This window comes from Clinocottus analis, unplaced genomic scaffold (genome assembly GCF_023055335.1).
Source record: "Clinocottus analis isolate CAN_PGR_092001 unplaced genomic scaffold, fCliAna1.0.p SCAF_17, whole genome shotgun sequence".
Lineage (NCBI taxonomy): Eukaryota > Metazoa > Chordata > Actinopteri > Perciformes > Cottidae > Clinocottus > Clinocottus analis.
Genome location: NW_027175898.1, coordinates 11,149,132 through 11,161,174, shown reverse-complemented (window position 1 = coordinate 11,161,174; position 12,043 = coordinate 11,149,132). Strand labels below are relative to the sequence as shown.

The window sequence follows — 12,043 nt, the reverse complement described above, 5'->3', positions numbered from 1 at the left end:
ACCATGTGTCAATGCTGATATACATCTTCTAGCTATACGAGTGGAGGGGGAAAGAAGTCCCGGTTTTGCGTATTGGGAGTATGCAAACCTGCACACCAGCAAACATTTGCCAACAAATGTTTAGGTGCTGACGGTTTGAGATAACGCATTTGCTCAATCGCTCATTTTGGTCGTCTTTGCTTGCATACTTTTCTATTTGCATGTCAATCAAAGTAGCTTGAATGCTGTATATACTTGTCCTGTCAGTCAAGTCACCCGTGACTCATTGTAATGGCCAGACCAGTTTACCTTGTGATACAGCTAGGGCCTTTCACAAAGAGCTCACAGGTGTGTGTGTGTGTGTGTGTGTGTGTGTGTGTGTGTGTGTGTGTGTGTGTGTGTGTGTGTAAGACCTGGCCTCAGGGCATACAGCCGACAAGCCACTGCAGTACGGTCTTACTGGGTTTGATCAGTGTGTTTTGTGTGTGTCCAGTTCAAATGAAGACAGTTGACCCCAGTGTTTGGGTAGGATGAGTAAAAAGCCTACAGAGACAGACTCAGGTGATGTACAGAGACAGGAACTGAATCGATGCTCGCTGGGGAAAGGCTGTGAGGTGAAACCCGACTGTCTGTCAAAAACCTTTCTGACTCTCCCCAGACAAAAGGTTCAACTCATTGCACACAATTCAGGCATTCAGGAAAGGAAACAACGAGCCTATTCTACTCGCGCCTTCAGTGAAATGAAAAGAAAAAACAAATCTGTGTTAACATCCACCACTGCAACTAGGAGCAAGTAACTACAAGTGCTGAGGACCGTAGTTTTGAGAAGCTTTCAATCTCAAGGCAGCTCAAACCGCTGAGCCTTCAAGACCTCATTTTTCATCGACTCAATTACTCGACAACTGTTCCCCTTCTGGCCCCACCCCTTCCTCCCTGCCTCATATCCCCTCCTCCCTGGTTGGAAGTGATCATTTGTTCTTTATTAAAGTTGATAACATCCCTTGCATTGTCTGAGTGTGCGCGCCAGCGAGCCGCCCCTTACTGTTCTAGCCTCCAGCGCTTTGTATTATTGGTGCATTATTTCACGCATCCCCTCCTCTTTTATCAAGTGCTATTGAAGTAATGTTAATAGACTAGAAAATTGAGACATTTATGAAGTATGGGCCGTGTTTATGAAAAAATCCATAAAGTATGACAGGGGAGAGGTGAGATAAAAGCAAGGTTTTAATAGATGATGGCAAACAGGGGAGAGGCATCAGATGCTGACGGGCACCTCCTCCGAGATCTCCCATATTTTATGGGATTAATTTTGTTGTATTAGAAATGAAGTTAAATGTCCTAATTAATCTGTTCGTGCTGGATGAATACCTCCCTGAGCGCAGATGCACGCACACACACTGCTTTTTTGGCTAATTACTCTTCGGTGGTAATTGAGGAAGATGCAGTCTCGAGATGTAAAGGAAGTTTTTTTTTGGCGGGAGGAGGGGGGGGGGGGTGATAAAGGAGGGTGCAGCTGAATTGTGCATGTTGACTCTTTTACAGTAGTGAAACATTGACTGAGAACAACAAACCATAAAACTAAAGCACTTAGCCTAATTTCGGCTATTCATCACTAAAATCTTTGCTTTCTCACTCACCACTTTAGCTCATATTTATCCATCAGCCCTTTGATTGTTCACCATAAACCAGTGCTGCTATTGTCACAAACTCTTTATAGGCGATGTGCTTTCCAACTTAAAAAAAAATAGAAATCACTGTAACATAACTATATGTTTCTTTTAAAACAAAATGTAGATTAATAGGTCAAATATTCACGGGAGCACGTAACCACAAAGTATGTTCAGCGCTGTTTACGTATCTTGTATCCATCTTCAATCCCATCTTTTACTTCATACTCTCTGCTGTCAATTACTTGAAAAGGTCCTTAATGGAATGTACAATACTCTCCAAAACAGGCAGAAGAAACCTCTAGCTAGGCTCTATTCTTATATTCTGGTTCTACATAGGTGGCGTAACCTCAATATAACTCAGCATGACCTCTGAACTTATCATCAAGAGAGTCAGACGAAAGTTCAGCTCATTGTTTTTAGACATTAAGTCTCCTTAAAGGAGATTATTCAAATTCTACCACCACCCACAGTACACTCCTCCCTTTGACGCTAATTGGCAGCGTCAGATCCACTTCCCTCCTGATGCCTCACAGTCCACTTTGACAATTTTCAAAATCCAATGCAAATCCTATCGCGGGCTTTGTGCAAGACGGTCTTCCACATTATTGACTGTCACTCACAATTATGGGAATGAGGCAAGGGGTTAGCGTTCACCAGCAACCTGAGGCTAGAGCAGTCAGCTCCCAAAGCACACCCCGCAGAATCTGATCAGTGAGTATAATTTCCAAGCAAATATCCCAGGGGTGAGCCACTTACCTTAACAGGAAAGAGGAGCTGTTTAACAGCCATTCAACCGATAGTCCTCCTATTCAGACCTGGTTTGGCTATTGTGTTTGCCTGTGTAAATGTGGCTCCAAAGGGACTGTGATGGAACAAGAAGAATTAATCTAAATTGTGGAAAACGTTCTGCCGGTTGAGACTTCTGTTGTTACCTCTGACTTCAGTAAATGACAGGTCAATGTTGTTTCCATCTGGCAACTCATATGTAAGTGTCTGTACAAATGGATTTCTGTGTAAAAATGTGAAACAGAGAAACCTGTTCTTTTTTTCTGCTATTATTTTAATGCAATGGAATTGTTTAAAAGCTACTTTTAAGAAACAACTGACAGAAAATGCCGTAATAACTTTTGTTTATTTTAAGAGCGTGCCATTATTTGGCTTTTGTTGTAATAAGATTTTTTTTCTCGATATTTTGTGACACAAATACTGGATGTCTGAGAGCATCTTTTGTTTGCAATAAATTGATTGATGTAATAAAACAATGCAATGTCTTCTGTCTTAATTAGATTATGCAAATTGTGTCTAAACAAACGACAGCACAATTTGCATTAGATCTCTGATAAATAAGACAGCAAAACAAAACAAAAGTGGCAATAGCTTTGATACCACTGTATTTACAAATGATATACTACATGTATACATGTCATGGTGAATACAACCTCTAAACATGTGTCATTTAGGAACGGAACAATATGAAACAGTGCAAAAACAAAGCATACATTAAATCCCTGCTCTCACCTTTGTAGCTTGAGGCTTTTACCTAAACTACCGGTATATCATACATTAGCATACAATACACCAAGAGGCCCGCAGCTTTGACATCATAAAGGTTAACTAATTCTTTAAATCAAGTCAGATCTGAATCTGTCAGCTCGCCAGGCCAAGTCGACAGTCAGTCAGCTTCCCATTCCCGAGAGCTGAAGCTGAGCGATTTGACAAGCCAGGCAGATAGATGAATAGATGGATGGCGTCTGAAGGTCCAGCATCCATCACATGCCAATCCCGAATGCCGCCCCACTCTACCTCCACCAGACCCGCCCTTTCAATGTGGAAACCGACCGTAATCCCATCCTGCAGGACCAGAGTGCACGGTCTGTCAGTAGCCATGTGCTGTCTCTCAAACCTCTGGACACTTGTCAAAAGAATAAACTGGTCCCAAGAGAGCTGCACATTGGTCAGTTTATCGCCCTATTCAAGCTGCAGGTATGCTGAGACCCTTCAGCTCCTTCAAGTCCAGATTGAAGACTTTTCTGTTTGCTATTGCCTTTAATTCAACCAGATTTAAAGATATTAATCAATTTCTGCATCTCACTACTGCATTTTATTACTTCAACTGCAGTGCAAATTTTTTTTTTATTTTTTTTTTAGCTTTTTGACTTGTTTTTTAATGTTTTAATGAATGTTCTTAATTGCTTTTAAATCTTGTTTTCTTCTGCAATATGTTTCGATGCGTTTAATGGTTTTATGTGAAGCACTTTGAATTGCCTGGTTGTTGAAATGTGCTCTACAAATAAACTTGACTTACCTATTTGAAGCACATTTACACGGTTAGCACAACTACACGTCTCTATAACCAACAAGAAAGTTAGCACTTAATCACTATTGTTCATCAAAGGCGATCCTCAATGCTTTATTTTATCCTCTATTAAGTCGTTGCCCCTTCAAAAAGCTCCTCACAAAAACACCTCTGCTGCACAAAACTGATTACATTCTCTGGACATAATTAAGATCACAAATTCATCCTTTAATCATTCCGAGTTCAGCCCCCCTTTCAGCCCCCGTGTAGAGCCGGATCCTTCTTTTAATTACTAATTCCTTTCCACAGACAGTGAATGTGGAGGGCTCCAGGTTATTTGGTCTCAGACAGCAGCTTTTCTGTGTCTGTTGTTGCCAGAGCCCTGTCACCATGGTGTCACACGGCACCAGTCACCGAGGAAAATTGTCATTAAGATGGAGTCAACGTACTGGTGAGAGGAGTGGTGGCACAGCGTGCTTGCTCACAGCGAGGGGGTAATTGTATCAATATGTAAAAATCTCTAGCTGTACTGAAGAGTTGTTAATACATTTTTGATCAAATTAAGTCATTGTAGCGTGGAAGAGGAGCAGACACACTGAGAGGCGACGCAGGGGTCGTGTGAGGCTTTGTGCACAGCTCTGAGCAAGCAAACTCCTCTCATTGTTTTCTCAAATTGCTTTGGATATGAATGATCATTAGAGGTATGAGAGATCAGGCTTCTTTTTTTTTTTTCTTCCAGCGGCAATAGCACATGCCTTCAGCTGACTTCAATTTCATGTCTCAATGAGACTCCATTGAGGAAATCAAGTTAAAAGCAAACCTGATTCTGTAGGATACATCTCAGGAATCCAAGCCTCTGAGCTTCAGTGACACACTGGTGAGATATGCCGTCAAGCTCTCAATGAATGGCTAATCCACACATGTTCTCACTCATAAACGGATACGGCTGCAGGATCAAGGACAGCGTGGAGGAGATGGACACTATCCTTGTTGACAGTACCTTGACAAGTGTAATCCCATATAATACACACTGGGTAAACAAAACACCAAGCCAACCGTGCAACCACGGCCCACACTTCCTCTGCTCTCCCTTTGAATTTGACATTCTTCCTCGGTTTGAAACAATATGAAAGAAGTAGGTTCGTAGCTTTACAAACAAGTGCAAAAACGAATACACACTGCCCACTATAATAAGGATACATATTTACGAGTATACATAAAAGTAGTAATGAGAGCAAACTATCACACGTAACAACAATCACATGCATCTGCACGCATGCAGCAATACATAAACACAGACAACAGAGACAAACACAGTGAACAACATGTAATCCGAGACACTTCAATTGCAACAAAACATAATGAAAATCACCGGCGAGATTCGTCATTCGTCCAAGTAATCCTTGGTAGTCCGCCATTGATCTATTACTCACAGAAAGTATAAAGGGATAATTTAAATTGCTTTGCTAACAATGGCGCAAAAAGAAAACAATATTTCTGTTTTCTGGCTCGGCGCCTCAGACATGGATCAAGGGATTCAGTTTCACTATAATTTGCAATTAGTAGCCAAAGAAGTTATGCGACAAACGAACTGAACAAAAAATGAACAGAAATGAATACATGTGTGTAGATAACTAGGTGACCTGCAAAGCACTCTATTTGACGAAACCATTATGCTGCAAACATTAGCTGAATAATTGATTATCCATTAAAAGTTTAGTTTATAATTAGTCTGAAAACCTGCCACCAGCGCCCCCCTGTTGTGACCTTGGAGCCTTACCCTGAGGGCCTGACTGTAGGGCCCGATGTTGGCAGGGGCCCAGTGGGAAAGGCTCTGGACATGCAGGGCTTCCCTCTGGTGGAAGCAGCCTTCCTGCAGGGGCTCGGTCCAGTCATGGAGCAGGCAGTCCATCTGCAGCAGCTGGCAGGCAGGTAGAGGAGCCTGAACACACACTCTACAAGGAAAAACAGAGGAAACGTTGAAAGAATGCAACAACAGTAACTTAAATGAAGAATAAAGCTGCTGAAGAGAAGCCCATGTATTTAGAATGAATGGAAACGTGTTTTAACAGAGGTAAGGAGAACAGTGGGAAAGGTCTGTCTGCATGTGTTAGCCCCTTTACCTGGCTGGAGGATTCAGGCCAAAGTGTTTCTTATAGACGGTGTTGAGAGGAACAAAGTCTTCCATCGACCTCACATACAGATGAACAAGGAGGATGTCCTTCATCTTCCAGCCCCTGCTGTCCAACTCACCTGGACAAAGACAACACAATAAATAAATAAAATAAATAACTGGAGCGTAGCATACGACAAATTGTCACATGACCTGACCTCGAACAAACTTACTCCCATCTTGGCTAAGCTAACTAGTGCATATTCGGTAAATGTGGTTGTGAACCACAAAGTATAAGTGGGATATAGCAATATGCTCTAAATAAAAACGCAATATAAAAACTCATCGTGTAATGGTAAGCTTGTGACCAAAAACAAGTGCTGCATTTGAGTATAGCCATACTTATAACAGGTCACCAATTCCATGCAGTTTGTTCTTTGAGACGGTTTTTGGTTTACCTCTATAAACGTATTCTATTTCTAGTATTTCTTTTGACATTTGGTTTTGAGGAAGTTATGAGTTGCATCTATTCCCAAAGCAACAGGCAACATTGCCAGTGACAAACAAATACTCATGGAGTCTAAGTCAGTGTACAGACATTTGCTTGTGTCAAAATGGCAGCCTTACAAAAAAGGCTATCCCCACTGTAGTTAAGAGGTGGATATATAAAGCCATTGCGACTGCATTTAGGTAGTAATGGTATTTTTCCCCTTCTATAAAGAGCAGTGTGTGTGCATATCGTAGGCTTTGGATGCAAACACAGGCACAAGGGCTCAAAGCAAAGCCGTTCACCCTACAATCATTTGAAAGAGCTTCAAGTTTGTTTTTCCTTTGCCAACACCAGCGTCTCAGTCTACTTCGCCCTCATACAAAGAGGTTGTTCATTAAATATTAACTTGTTTAATATTGTCTCTGCACTGTGAAGGCTGTTCAGCCGAGCACCACCATAAACATTAAATATGCTTTTCATCTTTCGCTCCTCTTTCTCCATCACAAAAAGAGCAAGAGAGAGAAAAAAAAAAGAATCACACAGTGTAAAAGCATGCACTTTTAAACTTCTGCAGGGCAAAAACGATAACCCACCCAACATGACTGTAGCGCGCGTGTGTGTGTTTTAAAAGAGGCTTTGTTTTGGGTTAATTTGAAGTGCTTGTCCTTGTTTGGTGGCCAGCTCGTGATTTCAATCGTGTGATGGACGAAGTCTCTGACAGACGGTGTTTTGCCTGCTGGGTTGACAAGCACTTTTGAATAAGTAAAGACTTCTCAAGCTCCTCCTCCTCGTATGTCTTTTGCTCACGCAGCGAGGAGGAAGAAAGACACCCAAGGGACAAAAAGTATTCCCCATATGATTCTCTCCAATGGATTTTCGGGGCTCATGTATAAGCCTTGTAGAATATGTTTTACTGAGCTGCTTGAATCACCCCTGGACAAAGGAATTCTGTATCATCTTCCCTTGGTCACATGAAAGATGCAATTTTTATGGGATTGAAGAAAACATTACTTATTAAAAGGATAGTTTACTTGCAAATGGCGTTCTGTGAGCATTTTCCTTCTGCGATTTAAAGGAGCCAAAAAGGAATTTTCTAGTAGAGATACTTAAAAGCATGTCCACTGCAGTGGTACACCATGCTCTTCAAAACTGTTCACTCTGTTGCTCAATGCGTTCTCTCCCTCACACTTCCCCTCACTTTGCAGCTGTTTGAAAGCAGCCGATGTCTGGTCCTGGATCCCGAGATCTCTGCACTGAAGGCCGTTGATGCCAGAGATCCACTGATAGCCTTTGGAGCTCCTTGGTGAGCAGGATGGAGGGAGAGCTGCAGGAAGAGAGACTTGAAAGGGAAGCAGATTGGCTGGTTTTGATTTTCACATATATTGTGTGCCGTACAAATGGTTGGTTCAGGCTTATAATGTTCGTTTAAGACTTTTAGGTAAAAAATAGGTATGTCATTTTAGTTCCCTTCTCCATTTACAACTAAGGAATATGCTGTGTGGGAGGTAATTCATGCAAAGGTGGTTCATGTCGAAGGATAAATTAATTCAAAGATTGTCACAAATACAACAAGAAAATGACAGATCCTGTCAAAGACTCATACAGAAACACTAGCATCATGATGTTGGCCGCATGACACAGATTCAGGGAGCAAACACCACACACAAATATAATTTGACACACGCACACGCAAACACACACTCAAGCATGCATGTCAGCACGTGCATGTGTCTCACCAAAAATGAATCTCACCGTGGCCCTGCTGACAACTAAGGTCACAATTTGATGTAAATTCTTGCTGGTTGTCTTGAGCTTGATCAGCATATTCCACCTCCTCAGTCATCTTGTCAATGGCGTTCTGGCAAGGACAACTACCATGGGGCAAAGCTCTCGCCACCACATCCTGCAATAAAGCACCACAGGGAATACATCAGGCCAAACGCCCACCAAAGTGCGCTGAGCCTTTTGCAAAGACAGACAAAACGCTGTATAATTAGCCAACCTTTTCAAATTCCCCACCAAGCAGGCTGTATGTGTCAGTCTTTTATGACAAGGGCCCAGACACATATAACTTCAAGGTGAATGAATATGAAACAACATGCTAACATATTCGAGGTTCAGGCGAATAGGGAGTGGTGTTTTCTGATACTGTAGATTCAATCATGCTGGCTGTCAGTCAAAACTCATGACTGGATGGGTGAGACATGTTTGGGATTTCACCAGCCTCTTTCTTCTATTTACTTATACTTTCCCTGCTACTTCTTTAAATAACAAATCATTACCATTCTTCTCTAAGGCACACATATTACCTGCCAAATCATGCTGGGGCGTTACACATTTGAATACATATTTCATATTTCCTCGACACCCCCCCCTCACCCTGCCGAACACTCATTCACCCCCCTCATCTGCTGTCAACTGCATTAGGCCAAATGATAATCAGATTAATTATACTTCAGCCCCTCTCTCCTGGCCAGCATGAAAAATAGCTTGACTAGCATTAACGCAGGGCAAATGATGGTGGTCCATCCCCACCCCCTGAGCCCGGTGCAGTTTCCTCTAGTGCTAGTGTCACCGCAGATCTGTCACCCTGACGAGAAGAGCTTCAGAAGGCTGAACCAGGGCAGGTTCTCCCCTGGTTGCCACCCCCCCCTCTTCCTTTTCCCTTTCCCTTTTCCCTCCCCTTGCAGGCCCTGGATCTCCCTGCTCTTCCCCCAGCAACCTTGGGGGGGCTACAGGGGCTGGGGGAGCGTGTGAGCACGTGTGTGTTTGTGTGATGGGGGTGGGAGCGGCGGCGTGGGGGGAGTGAAAAAAAATATATAGCTGGAGGGAGTGAGGCTGCAGGGTCACAGCAGTTGTGGGATGGGGGTATGTTTTCTGTCCATAACAGTCCCAGCCCCCAACCAACATGCAGATAGACACACACACACACACACACACACACACACACACACACACACACACACACACACACACACACACAAACACGCAAGGCTGCAAACACAAACGCATACCAACAAACACATTATGAAATGTAAATATTACTAGGTGTTGTGAAAAGAAATGCACGTTGCAGACCGCATGCCTTACCCTTTAGACATGTGGAGCCACGGGCGAGTAGCATCCCCCAGTGTAACCCTTATAGAACCTCCGTGCACCAACTACAATGGCATGCATGCAGCACTTCCTGTCGCTGGGAAAACGCATCAACTAGTAGGTGTCTTATTCAACCAGACAGTTCCAGTAATTAACTGAGATCAATGTCCCCACCACTGACAATAATTTAAGGATTATTATAAAGTTGTCTGTTCTTGCAGGAAAAGTAAAACGTTACGTAGTGTCACCCGTCTTGTCTGTGCACCCCCATTCAGCCCCTTCTCATAAACCAAAAGCCAATTCCTAATGCCCCCCGCAACCCCCGTCTGTGTCCGCTTAGCCAGCTACCTGAATGCAAAGCGCCTTAATGTGAGCAGACATGTTTATTAAGCTGGGCCTAGTTTCAGGCTGCAGTGAATATTGCAGACGTCAAAGTAGGCCATGTGGGGCTAGAGGAGAGAGAGCGAGAGGGCGAGGGATGAAGGGAGACACCGAGAGCAAGAGTGTGCGAAAAAGAGAGAGGCCCTCTGGAGGGTGATCTGAACCCTGCCCTGCAGTGCTGCGTTTCTCTTCTGCTCGACAAAGTTATCAGACACCAAAAGGTTTTGTTCTAGTATTTGTTTTGCCCTCATCTTGGTTTTGAAGTCATTAACCCCGAGGTGGCTCAAACTTTTGTTGTGAAATCATTGATACAGCATTGAACGAGTTGTACTCACCTCGTCCTTGTTCTCCGTGTGTATCGCAGTGAAGTTCAGGTAGCCAACAGGAGCAAAGGCATCTGCTGAGTGGATCACCTTCTCCACTGCATCACTGAACACACACACGAGGAAAATAATATAGTGTTCATAGTACAATAGTTTAGGCAAAAACAAAACTTTTCCAAACATAATACATAACATAACATGCTGAAAATAGTGTTACCATAAAACAGACAAATTAAAGAAGATGTATATTGCCTCACTCACATGACCATCTTCCTTTTGAAGAGGGGGCAATCAAGGGTGAAGGTTTCATATTCGCCTCCTTCTCCACAAATATGAACTCCATACTTCTGGGAGAGCTGATCAGAGAAAGCAAAACACCTCATTAAAATATGTTGTAATGTTGTTCTGTATTGCTTTGAAAAAAGAGTTTACTGTCACTTTCCACTACATTTTTAGAATGTAACTTTAAATTGAAATGTATAGTCTAGAAACACACACAACTAATTTGAAATAATAAGTATCACAATAACACAAGTATCTTTATGTTCAAATTAAAAGTGTATTACTTTTGACACCAGTTCAAAAGGAAAATAAATATTTCAAACATTGTGGTAAAAACCAGCAATTGTGCAAGAACATGATTGATGTGACTGGAATATTCAGGGATATATTCTCACATAAAGCAGAGCACTCAGAATACAATCATTCTAAGACTAAATATTAAGTAAAATCTATTTTCCTGCAGTAATAAGCACTTCCAGATGGTTTAAGACATGCACATCGGCAAACCTGACTGTGAGCAATTGCCGTACAGTGCACATAGAAATACATGGAAGTACTGCAAGAGTTTAAAGTGTGTGGAAGAGTTTCTACCAGTCTGTGACCTGTTTCAGATGGGGCTCCATGTCAGCCAGAGGTTTTCCTAAGTGCTTCTCTGGATCTAGGCCTGGCACCCACGTGAGAAAAGCACACAGGAGACATACAAACATACACACAGCGATGCACAAAGACAGAAATACATACACAAACACAATTTCACACAGACACACATGTGGAGAGAGAGAGAGAGAAAGACACAGAGAGAGAGAGGTCTGATCAGTGAACAGTGATTGAAGATGACAGGCAGGGAGGTTTACGGGCAGACTCACACACGTAAACCTGCACCCTGGATCTATTTGTTTGACTTTGCAAGTAGTGTACACAGATCTCTCCGGGTAAGGGCAACAGTTTTCAATTGCTGGCCGCAGACCCCCCACGCCCCCTCGCCCGCCGCCCTCTCCTCTCGTTCCCTTTGAGAATGTAAACTCTGGAAAGAGATCTTGTTTATTTGCCTTTTTCACTCCCCTTCCCCTGAAATGGTGCATGGAAGTGACTCACAGGCATGGGAGAGAAAAGAAGGAGGGGAAGGAAGGTCGGAGTGCTTTGTATGAATACTCTACAAATACAAGTATCCAACCCATGAACCAACCAAGTCAAAAAGAAAAACATCCATTGCCATACCCAGCTGCCCTTTTAACGAGATATCCGAATCTGGACCGGAGCTTCACCTAAAGATTAGCACTTCGATCAGACTTTTTTATGGCTTATGTACATATTAGCAGGATTAAAAAGGTGGACTTAAACAGGAAACCCTTTACTCGACTTGTTGAGCATTGTAGGGCTTTACGCCTGACACAAAATCCTGATTTTGTCTTT

The 12,043-nt window shown here is 42.7% G+C and overlaps 1 protein-coding gene across 2 annotated transcripts in view; it reads right to left on the bottom strand.

The window, feature by feature from the left end:
• dph6 (diphthamine biosynthesis 6) overlaps window positions 1–12,043 on the bottom strand; it is a 55,748-nt gene that overhangs the window by 21,822 nt on the left and 21,883 nt on the right. Inside the window, exons 6-12 of one of the 2 annotated variants that reach the window (XM_068581182.1) lie at window positions 11,233–11,294; window positions 10,610–10,704; window positions 10,361–10,454; window positions 8,301–8,451; window positions 7,747–7,887; window positions 6,069–6,198; window positions 5,726–5,900 (exon numbers count right to left, since the gene is read on the bottom strand). In XM_068581182.1, the coding sequence (XP_068437283.1) occupies window positions 5,726–5,900; window positions 6,069–6,198; window positions 7,747–7,887; window positions 8,301–8,451; window positions 10,361–10,454; window positions 10,610–10,704; window positions 11,233–11,294 (848 nt within the window). The remainder of the gene's footprint in view (window positions 1–5,725; window positions 5,901–6,068; window positions 6,199–7,746; window positions 7,888–8,300; window positions 8,452–10,360; window positions 10,455–10,609; window positions 10,705–11,232; window positions 11,295–12,043) is intronic. The other variant, XM_068581184.1, reaches the window with a different exon arrangement.